We start from the raw sequence: 16,964 nt of genomic DNA on the forward strand, positions 1-16,964 counted from the left end.
TCAAGGGCCCACCAAAATAAGTGTGTATGTTTCTACACGTACATTCAGGGATATTACAATTAAGTATAAGACATGACAATACTAATATCTGAAGCAAAAAGACTTCTGGTATACAATTATTTCATATATATATATATATCATATATTACATAAAAATATAAAATGGATAATCACATATACATTTACTTAGTGGATAAATATAGACAGCTGCCACTTTACTTTTAAAAAGTATACACAAGAAAGGGGCACCTGGGTGGTTTAGTGGGTTAAGCGTCTGACTCTTGATTTCAGTTCAGGTCATGATCTCACAGTTGTGAGATCAAGCCCTGCGTCGGGCTCTGTGCTGAGCGTGGAGCCTGGTTAAGATTCTCTCCATCCCTCTCCCTTTGCCTCTCCCCTACTTGGCATGTGGGTGCTCTCTCTCCCAAAATAAAATTGACTAATTTTAAAAAGTATACACAAGATGAAATGTTAATTTTCTTCTAAATCCTAATCACTTTTTCCCTTGAAAAAAATTCCTAACTCATTTGAAGGTACTCACTGAATGAACAACGCTAAGTTTCTGAGCAAGTCAACTACTCAGTGTTGATACTGAACACAAGTTACAGTTCAGTATGATGTGGAGGTAAAAAGCTATAGGTAAAATCTCTCTCCCTGAGTGCTATCTGAGGTCTTTAAACAAATGGTTCTGAAGCCTCGATGCATATTTCAATCACCTGGGGGAAAGCATTTAAAATATAAATATGCCTGAGCCTCATGCCTATCTATGGAATCAAAGGTCACCAAAGGAGTGATCCAGTCAGCTGAAAACTAAATCTCAGATCAGCATTTTGGAAATAATGTTCTAACTACCAAATGTTTCTGCAACTGCCCTAATTTATCTGTGTGATGAAGGTTTTTATGCCAACACTTTCTGTAACTTCAAAGGCACAGAAGAGACTACATGAAGATTTAGTTACCTTAATGTTTTCTGGTTGCTTTGATTTACCTATTTAGAAGCAAATCAAAGCTTTAAGAACAAACTACAAAGACACGAATGATATTATACACGAGGCAGTGGGATAAAGTGACCATTAAACAAAAATGTGAATCTTCCTAATACCTAAAAAACCCCTAGCCCCCAATTCTGAGAACCTGAAATTGTACACAGGAGGAAAAAAAAACTGCTATGGCAGACTGGAGGTGGAGGAACACCATGTCCCTGAAATCAAGCTGCCCAGGGGGCCAGGTGACAGTGTGTAGAGAATCATCTTGACACTAGGATGAAAAGACAGTGCAGTCTGTTCCCAGTTCGTCCAGATGGCTCAAGTGTTTTCCTCGTGCCCAGTAAGATGTAGGTCTTGGTGCAAATTACTAAAAGCTATGCAACCACTACCATTTCCTACCTATCTCACTGGGCAATACGAAGGAAGTCCTTCATTACTGTTCCAATACGTTAGCCTAATATCTAAACAGCTCTACCCACTATTCCCATTTCTGTTTTTGCCATCCAAAGACCACCCACTTCTCTTCAATCAAAGGAGATAATCTGAAACAGATCCCATTCACTGTATTCTCTTTGCCCATTTTGATCCTTACGAAGTCTCTTTTTCCTACAACCTGGTTCTTGTGAAATTATATGGTACTCAGTTTCTTAAAAATTCTCACCTATGAAAGTGTCATCATAGAAATGTATAGTTTTCCCTTACTATTTGTATTCTGGAAATTAAACAGCCTAAAAATCACTGGTTGTCAAGACACATTACGTAAATTTGCTCTATCCACGGATGAAGTTTTTTTTTTTCTCAGCTGCATCTTTAGGATCTTAACAATTACTTTTATTAGCAGAAAAGAAGGCTACCTGACTCTTATTCTAGAAATACATATAATGTAAGATGAAAAAACACTTTGGAATGAAAGAGATTATACAAAGCATATGATTCAGAAAAAATGAACATGGAAAACTGGAAAACCAAGTCCATTTACAGCATTTCTTTAGTTCAGAAGAGATTTCTTAGGGGTTTTATGCTACAAAGATTATAAATATAAGAGTCAATATATTTCCCATTTCCCACTTTTATCATACCCTCCCCCTCACCTTGTACGCGCAAATATGAACATACATACACAACAATCTCCAGAAAATGCCTCCCAAGAAATTATTTAATAAATCATAAAATCGCACATTTCAGCAGCCATAAGAATTGTAGCACAAAAAATTCCAAAGGCCCTGCTTTTAGCAGCTGAGAGGTAGAGGATGCTTTACAAAGAAATTCTATATTAAGTTCTCTTTTTTGAGGGAGTATGGCAGCAAAGAAAAAAAATTTTTTGTAACTTGATTGAATATAAATGACATCCAAAGGAAAGTAAAACTCTTCATGAGGTGGCAAAGAAACTACCTGATATTTAAATTACAAACCTTTCCCTAGATGGACAAAAGGTTTATACTGGCTTAACAATACTGAAAAGGAGTATGATACAAGTAATTGCAATAAACAATGTAGCCCCTACTCTCCCCACGCCAAATAATTCATTTATATTCTAAAACTTGATCTATATTCAGAAAGATTATGTATTGTTAAAATACAAATATTAAGAGGTTACCTGAAGTATAAGCAAACAACTTGAGAAAAATGGAGTTAAAAAACCCTTGCAGAAAGCGAATTGAACTTTTAAAAAACCACAGAGGTAAAGAACAAGATTAAACTGCACATCAGATAGTCAACAAAAGTAGAATTTACTTTGTATCAACCCACACAAGCAAAATGCTATCTTAAGTTGATCACTGAGCAGAGAATTCAGCAAGTCCAAATGAAAGAGAGGGAGGTGTTTAAGAATGATAATCTGTAGAAGGAATGATCCAAACAGCATGAGAATTCCTTAAATCTCTCAATTTAAAAAAAGATGTCAGGACCACACCATGCCCTCCCTTGTACTTGTCTCAACGTGACTGCCAATACATTTGTACTCTTCAAAGTTCCAGGGGTCATAAAACAGCTTTGTACTAGCTGAATGACTTGCTTTCAACTTCTGTATCACGGATTCCATTCAAATTCACTGTCCTGTCTCTACCTGGGGTGGAGGTGCTGGCTTGCCATTAAGAGCCATCTGGAATGGGGTGGCCTGGCCTGCAGGAGGCAAAGGGGCAGTCTTCAACTTCTTTGTACTAGTTTTGGATGGCCGTTCCTCCTCTTCTTCATCAGAATCCTGAAGGCCATACTTAGAGAAATGGGAGACCTAAGGAAGAGAAGAATCCAACAAAATCAAAAAAAATGTTTTAAAGATTTTATTTTTAAGTAATCTCTACACCCAGTGTGGGGCTCAAACTTACAACCCCAAGATCAAGAGCCACATGCTCCACTGACTGAGCCAGCCAAGCGCCTCAGAATCAACAAAATCAATTTTAACACTTATATTCCTAAGAGCTTCCACAATACTTGTCCTTACAATCTTGCAGAATTAGCTTTAAAAAAAAAAGAGAGAGAGAGATCATAATATTTAAGGCACAATGTCATCTATCATACTTTACTGTTGTCCCTAGATTTAGATGATTAGTAAATGTACTAGTTGCTCATATACAATTACTAAATTATTAATACAGGAAACCGAATCCAGAAACACTGCTACTGTTTTCATTTCTATATGCTGCCTAGTTGTTCACTACCTACACAAGGACCTTCAACTAGTTAAATAACCCAACTGGCCTAGAAGAAAAGAAACCACTGGGTTAAACTATCAAGGAAGGGAGGAAGTCAATGTCTTCATCCCCAAAAATCTTTAAATGAATGACAATTTAGGAAGAGTTGGTATCAAGAGACAAAAATTCTGCCTCATGTCTCTAAGGATGTCACACATTAGAAAAACCACTCCTTAGAAGTGTATCTACATGCTCACAGGATGGGGTAGAGGATGTGAATCATCAGCATAAAAGTTTTTAATAGCTCCTTATTGTTCTGGTGTTTAACTAACATATGTAATTTAGAGCAAATCATAATGTACCTCTACATCTGTTTCCTAATTTGTAAAAATGAAAAGAATTTAAGAGAGACTCTTCTAACACATTTTGTCAGTGTTACTACAGTTTACAAGAACTAGGTTAAGTTGACTATATACCTTAAACACCCAAGAACCTGTTTCGGGACGGTACTCTTTGAATTGAGCTCCCTGTTTCCTTGAAACTGCTTCCAATCTGCCCTCATAGTTCATATCAGCAAGTCGATCTGGGCTCTTTATTAAACAGCGAGATGTTTTATCTGTTGGCCAAACTCCATCCAGTGTAACTTCGGCCTTCCTGTAATGTACAACCAAGTGAAGTGTAAATGTTCCATACTTAAGACCAGAAAGCCAAGTAACATCTATATAAAGGTACCTGTGTTACTTTGGAATTACTCTGCAGGTGTTACATAAACTTGTGTCCTGCCTCTTAGGGTAGATAAGCTTAAAAGCAAGGAATCACCCCCACATCACCTAACTCAATATCTGGTTGAAGAGTCAAACTCCATTTACTTTAAACTACCATGACACATCAATTATTTCCAATAAAATTTTGACACTTAAGCTATGCATCCTTGATCAAATTCAGTGCTAAAAGTCCAGATCTAGGACTTAACTCTTGGTGAAGGTCTTAAAGTGGTGTTGTACTTAACAACATTAATAATAGCAGCAACTACCACTAACAAATGCTTCCAGAATGAGCTAACAGGAATACCATAATATTAACCATTAAATATTGAGTGGGAAGATGACTATAACTGCAGTAAGGTACACCTTCTAATATCAATATGTGAGATCAAGGAGTGTGTTCTATTCATTCTGTATGACTTACACCTAGTACAGTCACTAGTACATAATAATAGATGACTTAAAGAAAAAAAACCTTTTATTAAGTAATCTCTATGCCCAATGTGGGGGCTTGAACCTACAACCCCGAGATCAAGAGTCACATGGTTCCACCAACTAAGCCAGCCAAGTGCCCCCAGATAGAACACAATTAAATCACAATATTTAATAGGTGACTTTTTAAAACATTATTCTTTTTAGTGTGATAAAAGATATAACACAAAATTTACATCTTAAGATTTACCACCTTAACCCTTTCCTTTTTATACCATTCAGTAGTGGTAAGTATGTCCACACTGTTGTGCAACCAATTTCCAAAACTTACCTTTCCTAAGTAAAACTCTATCCTTAGAAAACAACTCCCCTACCTCTACCCACTGGCAACCACTATTCTATTGTTTGTTTCTATGAATCTGTCTCTTTAGATGGCCTTAAATAAGTGGAATCATACAGTATTCTATGTTTTATGACCAGTTTATTTATGTCCTCAAGGTTCATCCGTGTTTTAGCATGTGTCAAAACATCCTTCCTTTTTAAGGCTATATAGTATTCCATTGTGTGTAAAAAGATTTTGTTTATCCATTCATCTGTCAATGAATATTTGGGTTGCTTCTAGTTCTTTGCTATTATGAACACTGTTATGAACATGGGTGTGTAATCACTCATGGTTGTGAGATCCTGCTGCCAATCCATCTGGATATATCTCCAGGATATATATCTATATATACATCTATATATCTATATCTATATGCACATCTACATATCTATATCTATACTCATATATAGATATACGTACATATCTAGATACATACACACACACATATATACACATATATGTGTATATTGCTTCCAATTCTTTAGAAACTGATGGGTCATTTTTAATTTTCTGAGGAATCACCATACTCTTTTCCATAGTAACTGAACGATTTTACATTCCCACCAAGATATACAAAGGTTCCAATTTCTCCATATTCTTGCCAAAAACTTTTTTAAACTTAGTAACGATCCTGATGGTATGATAGCTCACTGTGGTTTTGATTTGCATTTCTCTAATTATTAGCAATGTTGAGTACCTTTTCATATGTTTGCTGGCCATCTGTATCTCTGGAGACATGTGTACTGAAGTCCTTTGTCCATTTTTTTTTTTTTTTTTTGGTATTTTTGTTGTTGTTGAGATATAGTTCTTCATATTAACCACTTACCAGAAATATGATTTGTAAATGTTTGCTCCCATTCTGCAGGTTGGCTTTTCATTCTGTTGCACGTGTTCTTAGATGTACAGGGTTCTTATATTTTAATGTAGTCCAATTTGTTCATTTTTACTATTGTTGCCTATGCTTTTAGTGTTGTATTCGGTAAATCCTTGTCAAAATATAATGACATGGTAAAAAGAAGGCCTTGGGTGGCTCAGTTGGTTAACTGTCCCAACTCTTGATTTCCATCAGCTCAGATCATGATCTCATGGTTAGTGAGTTTGAACCACACATCAGGCTCTGTGCTGGGAACAAGGAGTCTGCTTGGGATTTTCTGTCTCCCGTTCTTTCTGCCCTTCCCCCCATTCCCTCTCTCTTAAAAATAAACAACCATTTAAAAAAAGAACGTCTCTTCAAAAAATGGTGTTGGGAAAACTGGACAGTAACATGCTAAAGAATAAAACTGGACCACTTTCTTACACCATACACAAAAATAAATTCAAAATGGATTAAAGACCTAAATGTGAGACCTGAAACCATAAAAATCTTAGTAGAGAACACAGGCAGTTAACTTCTTTAACAGTGGCCACAGCAACTTCTTTCTAGGTATGTCTCCAGAGGCAAGGGAAACAAAATAAAAAATAAACTATTGGGACTATACTAAAATAACAAACTTCTACACAATGAAGGAATCAATCAACAAAACCAAAAGGCAACCTAAGAAATGGGAGACGGTATTTGCAAATGACATATCTGATAAAGGGCTAGGATCCACAATACACAAAGAACTTATAACACTCAATACCCAAAAAATGAATAATCCAATTAAAAATGGACAGAAGACATGAATAGACAGTTTTCCAAAGAAGACGTACAGATGGCCAAAACACATGAAAAGATGCTCAGTATCACTCATCAACAGGGAAATGCAAATCAAAACTACAATGAGATGTCACTCACACCTGTCAGAATAGCTAAAATCAACAACACAGGAAACAACAACAGGTATTGGCGAGGATGCGGAGAAAAAGGAACCTGTTTGCACTGTTGGTGGGAATGCAAACTGGTGCAGCCACTGTGGGAAATAGTATGGAGATTCCTCAAAAAGTTAAAAATAGAACTACTCTGGGGTGCCTGGGTGGCTCAGTCGGTTGAGCGTCTGACTTCAGCTCAGGTCATGATCTCACAGTTCATGAGTTCGAGCCCCGTGTCTGGCTCTGTGCTGACAGCTTGAAGCCTGGAGACTGCTTTGGATTCTGTGTCTCCCTCTCTCTCTGTCCCTCCCCCACTCGTGCTCTCTCTCTCTCTCTCTCAAAAATAAACAAACATTAAAAAAAAATTAAAAAAAAACCAGAACTACTCTGTGATGCAGCAATTGAACTACGAGGTGTTTACCCAAAGAACACAAAAATACTAATTCAAAGGGATACATGCATCCCAATGTTTACAGTATTATAATTATAATAGCCAAATTATGGAAACAGTTCAAGTGTCCATCAATTGATGAATGGATAAAGAAGTATACACACACCACACACCCCATTAAATATTATTCAGCCTTAAAAAAGAATGAAATGGGCGCCTGGGTGGCGCAGTCGGTTAAGCGTCCGACTTCAGCCAGGTCACGATCTCGCGGTCCGTGAGTTCGAGCCCCGCGTCGGGCTCTGGGCTGATGGCTCAGAGCCTGGAGCCTGTTTCCGATTCTCTGCCTCCCTCTCTCTCTGCCCCTCGCCCGTTCATGCTCTGTCTCTCTCTGTCCCCAAAATAAATATAAAACGTTGAAAAAAAATTAAAAAAAAAAAAAAAGAATGAAATGTTGCCATTTGCAACAACATGGACGGAGCTAGAGAGTATTATGTTAAACAAAATTACTCTGAGAAAGATAAATACTGTATGATTTCACTCATATCTGGAATTCAAAAAACAAATAAGCAAAGGAGGGAAAAAAGAGAGGCAAACCAAAAAACAGACTCTTGACCATAGAGAACAAAATGATGGTTACCAGAGGGGTTGGGGGGGGGGGTTGGGTTAAATGGATAATGGGGATTAAGGAGTGCACTTGTGATGAGCACTGGGTGATGTATGGAAGTGTTGCATACTGTACTCCTGAAACTAATACACTGTATGTAAACTAAAAACTTAAAAAAAAATACACACACACACACACACACACACACACACATATATATATATGTAAACTTCCCCTATGTTTTACTCTAAGAGTGTTGTAAGTTTTAGGTCTTATGTTGAGGCTTTAGTCCATTTTGAGGTTTGTTTTTTTTTTTTTAATATAGTATAAAAGTACAACTTCATACTTCTGCATACAGGTTTCCCAGAATCATTTGGTAAAGAGATTGTTCTTTCCCCTACTGAATGGTTTTGGCAGTCTTGTCAAAGATAACTTAACTACATATGTGAGGTACAATGCTGCTAGTATCTTCATAGGGATTACATTAAATCTGTAGATTGCTTTGGGTAGTATAGACATCTTAATAATTTAGTCTTCCAATCCATAAACATGAGATAATTACCATTTGTTTGTCTTCTTTCAGCTTTTGCTTCCCTGGTTAATCTTATTCTTAAATATTTTATTCTTTTTGATAGAATTGCTTTCCTTTTTGGACTGTTCATTATTAGTATATAGAAACTTAACTGATTTTTGCGAGTTAATTTTGTATCCTGCTACCTTGCTGAATTTATAACTGTTTTATGGAATCTTTAGGTTTCCCACATAAGATCATGTCATCTCTCAACAGAGATATTTTACTTCCTCCTTTCCAATCTGGGTGATGCCTTTTTTCTTTTGAGACAGATGGTGGGAACACACAGGGGAGGTGCAGAGAGAGAGAGAGAGAGAGAGAGAGGGAGGGAGACAGACAGAGAGACAGAGAGAGACACAGAATATCTTAAGCAGGCTCCATGACCTGCGCAGAGCCCAACGCAGGGCTCAATCTCACAACTGTGAGATCATAACCCGAACTGTAATCAAGAGTCGGATGCTTAACTAAGCCACCCAGGGCCCCCAGGATGATACCTTGTATTTCTGTTCCTTGCATAACTGCCCTGGCAGTTATATTGAATAAAAGTGGCGAGGAAAAGCTTTCACTCTTCCACCACTGAGCATATTTTCTGTGGATGTTGAAAACATGGCCTCCATTAAGCTGAGATAGTTTTCCTCTATCTCTAGTTTGTTGCGTGGCTTTCTCATAAAAGGGTATTGTATTTTGTCAAAATGCTTTTTCTCATCAGTTGAGATTATCATGTGATTTTCTTCACTCATTTTACAAACATGATGTATTACAAGATCAATTTTTCTATGTTGAACCTTCCTTGTGTTCCAGGAATAAATCCTACTTGGTCATGGTGTAAAATCCTCCCAATGTACTACTGAAATCCATTTGCTAATACAACTGGTGACAGAACAATGCTGGGGTTGGGTACCAACCCCCTGTGCAGTTGAAAATCTGTGTATCTGACTCCCACAAAACTTTACTACTAATAGCCTAGTTGACTAGAAGCCTTACTGATAACATAAACCACTGACTAACACATATTTCATATGTTATGTGATTATATACTGTATTATAATAAAGTAAACTAGAAAAATAAAATGTTAAGAAAATAGTAAGGAAAATGCAGTTACAGTACTGTACTATTAAAAAAACCCATGTATGTGGGCTCACACAGTTCAAGGGTCAAATGTATATTTTTTTGAAGATATTTACTTCGGTATTCATCAAGGATATTGATCTGTAGTCTGAAGTCATGTGGTTGAAGGCTTTTGGGGGCATGGGGGGGGGCTGTATTTTTTGATTACTGATTCAATTTCCTTATTATGGTTGGTAGGGTCCCCTAAGGGGAGAGAGAGAGAGAAAAAAAAAAAAAAAAAACCCTCAAGGCAGCTGGCTATATGTGTATGTGACAACATCCCTCATGACCTTGTAACATGAGACCACTTAATCAGACTACATGTTTGTGTGTTACCATATAAGAGAGACAAAGAAATAGAAAATGTATTAAAAACTATACCAGGCGGCATTTGGGGCTCAGTTCTTCGTGTACGAACCCAACTGAGCCGTGCCGGCACAAATAAAGTTGCTTCCTGGAAAGGAAAGCTTCAGGGTCACGACTCCCTGTATGAGAATACTGCTACAATAGGAAATATCTAAAAATTATTATACTTATAGGGCTATTCTGAATTTCCACTTCTTCACACTTGGTAGGTTGTGAACATAAATTATTTTACCTGTGGCCCTTTCATGTGTCTGAACAGGTATCCGAAGATAGTTTCTCCAATTACAATAAAGAGAGTTAAAAATGATCATAGCAGACACAAGAAAAAAAAGTACTATTAAAAAGTGTTTTGGGAAAGTAACAGTTGGTCCTGATATTAGGGAAAAGGAGTCAAAAAAAAGTCATAGTGTAGCATTTCTTTACCATTTTTACTTTTAAATTAAAGAAACAATCAGACTGTACAGTAAGTCAAAAAAGCAAGTTGCAGGAAAATGTATATAATATAAAAAAATGTGATTTAGTGGATTATTTTTTCTTTTTTTTCCTTAAAATTTTTTTTTCAATGTTTATTTATTTTGAGAGAAAGAGAATGCGAATGGAGGAAGGAGGGAGAGACACACACAGAATCCAAAGCAGGCTCCAGGCTCTGAGCTGTCAGCACAGGGCTCAACACAGGGCCTGAACCCACGAACTGTGAGATCATGACCTGAGCCAAAGTCAGACGCTTAACTGACTGAGCCACCTATGCACCCCAAGCAGATTTTTCTAAATACATAAATAAATTCATACCTATTTAGCCCTTCACCCACAGGTGGTTTTTGGTTATCATCTAAGTAGACAATCACTTCTTTCCTTCGAATATGCACAATATCATCCAAATTTAGATTTGTCAAATTCACATCTCCTTCAAAATAGATTGAACCATAACCTACAAGTCAAAGCAAATAGTTAAAAACTCATCCTGTATAGAAGGCAAATAATCTATTTTATACTCCCAGTGACTAAATAATCAGAGGAAGCAAGCAGCTTTAAACATTAATCAGGATTTTATTTAATTTTCTTAACAATTTTAAATCATCTCTACATTCAACATGGGGCTCAAACTCACAACCCAGAGAACAAGAGTCACATGCTCTGTCGACTGAGCCAGCCAGATGTCGCTAAACATGAACATTTTAAATCATCTGGCAAATACTTTCATTGTGTTATTTCATCCATAGTATGTATTAGAGGGTGACATCAAACACAGTTATCTAGTTTAACATCTACATTTCTATAGCACTTATCCTCAAAAAACAGCCTTCTTAAATCTCTTCTAAGTATCTGTACTACTGCTACATTTGAAACAACCCTTACTTAGTACCTAGCTTTCAGTGTACCTGACAGCCCTTTTGAAAATACAATACAGCAAGATGAGATTCCCCCCCCCCCCCAAAAAGTTATCTGTATTAACTTAGTATGAAGTTAAACCTAAATACTACTCCATCTTTTATTACTAAATTTTCTCTTAGTATTTTCTTGCTCACTTTCTTTAATTGTAGAAAACTCCAATGAGCCAAACAGTTACCAAAGAATGTTACACGATTATAAGCTTATTTTGTTACTTGTCAAAGTGTTTACCATGAAGGTCAAGGTGGGTCCAAGTATAGGGAAAAAAGAAATGGATTCAGCTATCAAGAGCTTCTTTTACTTAATTACAAAAATAAGGTGAAGATCTTTGGCTTAAACACTACAAACTTCTACGTTCACACTCACCTTTACGACCAATAGTGAAGTCAGAGACAATGCATTCTCCTTTTTCATTGGTAATTTTGGCAAGGTCATCCATAGATGGAATAGTGTAGTAACCAACCTTAGTGAGAACAATGCCTATGACAAAAGAAACAGCAAATATAGTATTAATTGTAATTGTCCTTAGGTAGAGGAATTTTCATATTTCACTTTTTCCTTTTTTAAAAATAATAATCTAAAAGCTAATATAATCTGAAACAATCAGTAACTAAATAAATTATTAAATAAAGAGAAAACATACAGGAATAAAGCATTTTTCCAAACTGGTTTTCTAAGGAACACTATGTGCCTAAGAGAAACCGTGTGGTTTTTTTTGTTTAAAGATTCCTGGTCAAGTAAGTTTGGGAAACATGCACATGATAGTATGTTACAGGCTCTGAGAACTTGTCAAATAATTAAGTCTATTTAACTTCACTTAATCCAGTGTTTCTCACGCTAATTAACCAGAGAAACTTCATACGGCCTCCATTAACATACTATACTATGAAACATAATCCATAAAATGAGTTCTGAGAAAGGGTTACTTAAGATACTTTTCTTTTATTCTACGGATGAAAATTCCAAAACCCAATGTGTAAAGAACCTGCCTTGATTACAAAGTAATTCGGCGGTATAGGCAGAGCTATAACTCCAAAGTCAATATGTGTTACTTTACAGCCTGTCTTCCATAAACCCCTTTTATCTTTCAAATTTACATTCCTAAGTAAAGAGCTAAAATCAAGATGAAAAATCTGACACGAGGGGTACATGTGTGGCTTAGTCAGTTAAGTGTCTGACTCTTAGTTTAGGCTCAGGTCATGATCGCACAGTTTATGGGCTCGAGCCCCGTACTGGGCTCCATGTTAGCGGTGCTGGGCTCCATGCTGGCAGTGCAGAGCCTGCTTAGGATTCTCTCTCTCCGCCCCTCCCCTGCTCTCTGTCTCTCTCTCAAAATAAATTAAAAAAGAAAAGAAAAGAAAAAAAAGAAAAAGAAAAATCCTACATAAGAAAGTCCCAAGGACAAATGGAAACTTAAAACATCTAAATTAGTGTTATTTAAAAATAAAAACAAAAAAAGGTCTAAATTAGTGTTATTTTTAAAAGTATTAACTAAGTAGATTTCTGAAGAATTCAAGAAAACAGAACACTGGTATGCTTGTTGTAATCACCCCTTGTCCCATTTATAGGTACAAATTAGGCTAACTTGCTTTGTGAGAGAATTTAAGGCTAATATCAGATCAAACTTCATCCTCCTGCAATGCCCACTCGTATACTTAATGTGTTTCTCTACTGGCAATGTTTAGAGAGTTGTTATAGTGTCCCTGGGGATGGAACTTTAAAATGAGAGGTGACAAATAAGGTCAATGAGAAAACAAAGAGCAATTAAAAAAAAAATCTAGACTGGGTATTTGAAAAACCGATGTAGTATCATAATGAATTCATGCAGATACACACACAAATAAAATATAAAGTTGTTTTCACAGGGCACCAAGTGACCAGAAAATATATGTGAAGGCAGTAAAATGATTAGGTACAGAAAAATGTTACAGACACTGCAAGATGAACTATAAAGCAACTCAAATGTTCACTAACAGAGAATGGATAAACCAAATGTGGCATATTTATAGTAATGGATTACTACTCAACAATAAAAAAAGAATGAACTGTTGACATATTGTGGATTAAATCTGATAAAAATTATAGAGTCAAAAAGAATATATATAGTATTAGTCCAAGAATAGGCAAAACTAATCTATGTGACAGAAACCAGACTGTGGTCAACTTCTGGGGACGGGGACATAAAAACTTTCCAGTTTCCATTATATATATTCAGTATATATATGTCAAAATTAACACTTAATATCTGTGCACTTCACTATATGTAAATTGTACCTGTTAAAAAAAAAAAGGGAATGTGATTACATTAATCAAAACCCAAATGAGGGGTGCCTGTGTGACTCAGTCAGTTAAGCGTCTCTCAATTTTGGCTCAGGTCATGATCTTGTGTTTGTAGGTTTGAGCCCCGTGTCAAGCTCTGTGCTGACAGCATGAAGTCTGTTTGGGATTCTCCCTTTCCCTCTCTCTCTGCCCCTCCCCTGCCCACACTCTCTCTCAAAAATAAATAAACATTAAAAAACAACAACAACAGGGGCGCCTGAGTGGCTCAGTCAGTTAAGTGTCAGACTTCGGCTCAGGTCATGATCTCATGGTTCATGAGTTTGAGCCCCGTGTCGGCTCTGGGCTAACTGCTCAGAGCCTGGAGCCCGTTTCAGATTCTGTGTCTCCCTCCGTCTGCCCCTCCACTGCTTGCACTCTGTCTCTTGCATTGTCTCAAAAATAAATAAACATTAAAAAAAAATTAAAACAACAACAACAACAACGAGATATTAGGTCAACAAAGAAAAAAAGGCAAGCTTTAAGTAAACAATTAAGACACTATAATCTTGTAGTTTACATTCTTTGTTTCATAGATCAGTTGGGAAAAACTAATCCGTTCATTGTTGGGGGAAACGAAAGAAAAGCACAGAACTGAGGTGATAATAAATAACCATAACAACGTATACCATTTGAATCCCTACACATTTCAATCACTATGGTTTATATACTATGCTAATTCATATCTCAAACCCTTATATGATAATAATTATCACTATTTTAATTAAAAAACTAGTAAGCAATCTGAGTTTATAAAGCTAGAAAAAGTAGGATAGTCTCTGTGGCTATAAAACTTGGGATCTGTAAACTATGCCAGGATAATTAATGACATGAATTTACTCCAAAAATACAGAAAGTATGTGAATTAAGAATCAACCAAAGCAGGGGCACCTGGGTGGCTCAGTCAGTTAAGTGTCTGACTTTCAATTTCGGCTCAGGTCATGATCTCACAGTCCTGAGATCAAGACCCGTGTCGGGCTCCACATTGAATCTGAAGCCTGCCTGGGATTCTCTCCCTCTCCCTCTGCCCCTCCCCTGCTCATGTGAGTGCACTTTCTCTTTCAAAATAAATAAACATTAAAAAAAAGAAAAAATCAACCAAAGAGTATGTGAAAAGGGTTTAAAATGTTAACTTCTAGAAAATGCAATAAAAACATTAAAAAGTTCAGATACCTGACTTCCACTAAGTTGAAAATCTGTGACAAGTAAGAGGTCTTAAATGACTAGTAAAAGATTACTCATGTACCAATCTAAATCTGACCTGCTGGATGCATATGGTAAGCATTATTTTCTATTTCTTCTCTGTCATCTTGCAGTGACTCCTCATGAAAAGAGGTCTCTTCACTGCTTCCTTCCAGCCCATTTCGCAAGGCAGCACGCATGTTTAGTGCAACAATGGTATCATCCACACTGCTACTGCTGTTGTGTTTATTTCCAGCACTCTCTGGGGTTTGAGGAATGGGTTTGGCAATAGGGTTAGTATAAAAACGTGACACAAGAGAATCATCATCTCCATCCTGCTGATGGTTCTCATCAACAGGTTTGCTCAGGAAACTGAACCTGAAAAGGTAGAAAACAAATAATATCTTAGCTCTTTGTAACAATGGTAATAGCCAACCTTCACTGAGCTTTTACTAATAAGTGCCCGGGACTACTCTAGTTAATTCCATATATTAAAATTTTATTTAATACTTGTAGTAACCCTCTGTAATAGGTTCCTATCATTCTCTTTTACAGGAAAGAAAACTGACAGAGAATAAGAAAGTAACTTGCCCAAATTAAAAAAGTTCTAAGTGCTAGAGCTGGGATTTTAACCCAGGAAAACTGGCTGTAGATTCCATGCCTTTAACTCCTATATTTTCATGAATGAGTGATCTGAGCATCCCAATTTTCCCAATTTTTAGTTAAAAAAAAAAAAAAAAAAGGCACTCTACTATGTGAGGTCAAATAAGAGTGGTGAATTTCAAACTAAAAAAATTGAAAAATTTTAGGTTTTCAATATTATTATCAGCAAGGTATTAGAAAATGCTTCGTTCATGAAAAATCAAACTAGAATTTTATCCCGAGACAAAAACAAAAAACAAAAACAGGAGTGCAAAGATGTAAATAGAATTTTTCACTGAGGCATTACTCTGAATATAGGAATATCAAAATAATCTAAATGTCTTCTAATGGGGAACTAATTATCACATATTCACAATAATGGCTACCAAGTAATTAAAAAAGAGGCATATATATATTCATATTGATATAGAAAGGTATTTATAATAAAATAAATAAAAATAAGCAAGCTATAAAACATTGCATCATTCATGCCTATCTCTACAATATCTATATAAACAAATTTCAAAATTTTAAGAAAAGACATCAAACTATTAAGGGTTATAAGGGTGACTATTTCCACTTCCTCCTTTATACACTTGTATACTTATTACTTATTTTTTTGGTTTGGTTACAGTGACCATGTATCACTTTGATAATGATCACAAACAAGATATAGCTCCTTTTAAAGGTGGTGAAGGGTGTCAAATGTGTGAGAACCCTGGTTCAAAATGACATGCACGGATACCAAAATAGTTATGCAAAACTGAATCAGAAGAACTCCAATAATTTTAAGGTCTAAAGTACTCAAAAAACAAGAACAGGACTTAATTTCTAGATGCTCATATGCTGTAATACTATGCAACATTCACCAAACTTCATACATTTTCATAGAATGAGTAAATTCCAAGCTTAGAATCTCTTCAGAATGAGAACAGGGCTCTCTTCCAGGAACAACCCAAAACAAAATCTGGCTTACCTCTCCCCATTTTCTGGATAATCAGATGGTGAAGCGAGATCTTCGGAGTCACGATTAACAGGAGAAAAGAGATTGCTGTTGTTAAGGTTTTTCAAAACCAACTTCTTAATGCTCTTCCTATAAACAGAGACCAAAAGAAAAAAAAAAAGAACTCAGATGCACATAATCACATCACTGGCATTACCTTAAAAACCAGAGTCAAAAAGAGCACCCTCGTTCAGCTCTTAAATAACAATGGCCAAAGAGGTTCAATTCACAGTCTTTAATATATAACCAGGACTTAAGGTCTCAAATATATTATACTCTGCTGTTTAGAAGAATATGCTAAGCACATTCAAAACAAAGTGGGGAATCCCCTTTGAAAACAGTCATCCTTCACTGAATCCTGAACACTTTATCCAGACACTTAGATAACCCATCATAGTATGTCTCAT

At 36.2% G+C, this 16,964-nt stretch overlaps 1 protein-coding gene across 10 annotated transcripts in view; it reads right to left on the reverse strand.

Moving 5' to 3' along the window:
* NUP98 (nucleoporin 98 and 96 precursor) overlaps positions 1-16,964 on the reverse strand; it is a 117,777-nt gene that overhangs the window by 37,925 nt on the left and 62,888 nt on the right. For all 10 annotated transcript variants that reach the window (XM_043580377.1, XM_043580379.1, XM_043580372.1 and 7 more), the window contains 6 exons: positions 16,531-16,647; positions 14,992-15,290; positions 11,781-11,894; positions 10,815-10,953; positions 4,093-4,270; positions 3,052-3,216 (listed from right to left, as the gene is read on the reverse strand). In XM_043580377.1, coding sequence (XP_043436312.1) covers positions 3,052-3,216; positions 4,093-4,270; positions 10,815-10,953; positions 11,781-11,894; positions 14,992-15,290; positions 16,531-16,647 — 1,012 coding nt within the window. The remainder of the gene's footprint in view (positions 1-3,051; positions 3,217-4,092; positions 4,271-10,814; positions 10,954-11,780; positions 11,895-14,991; positions 15,291-16,530; positions 16,648-16,964) is intronic.

Source organism: Prionailurus bengalensis, chromosome D1 (assembly GCF_016509475.1).
Source record: "Prionailurus bengalensis isolate Pbe53 chromosome D1, Fcat_Pben_1.1_paternal_pri, whole genome shotgun sequence".
In the NCBI taxonomy this organism is placed as follows: domain Eukaryota; kingdom Metazoa; phylum Chordata; class Mammalia; order Carnivora; family Felidae; genus Prionailurus; species Prionailurus bengalensis.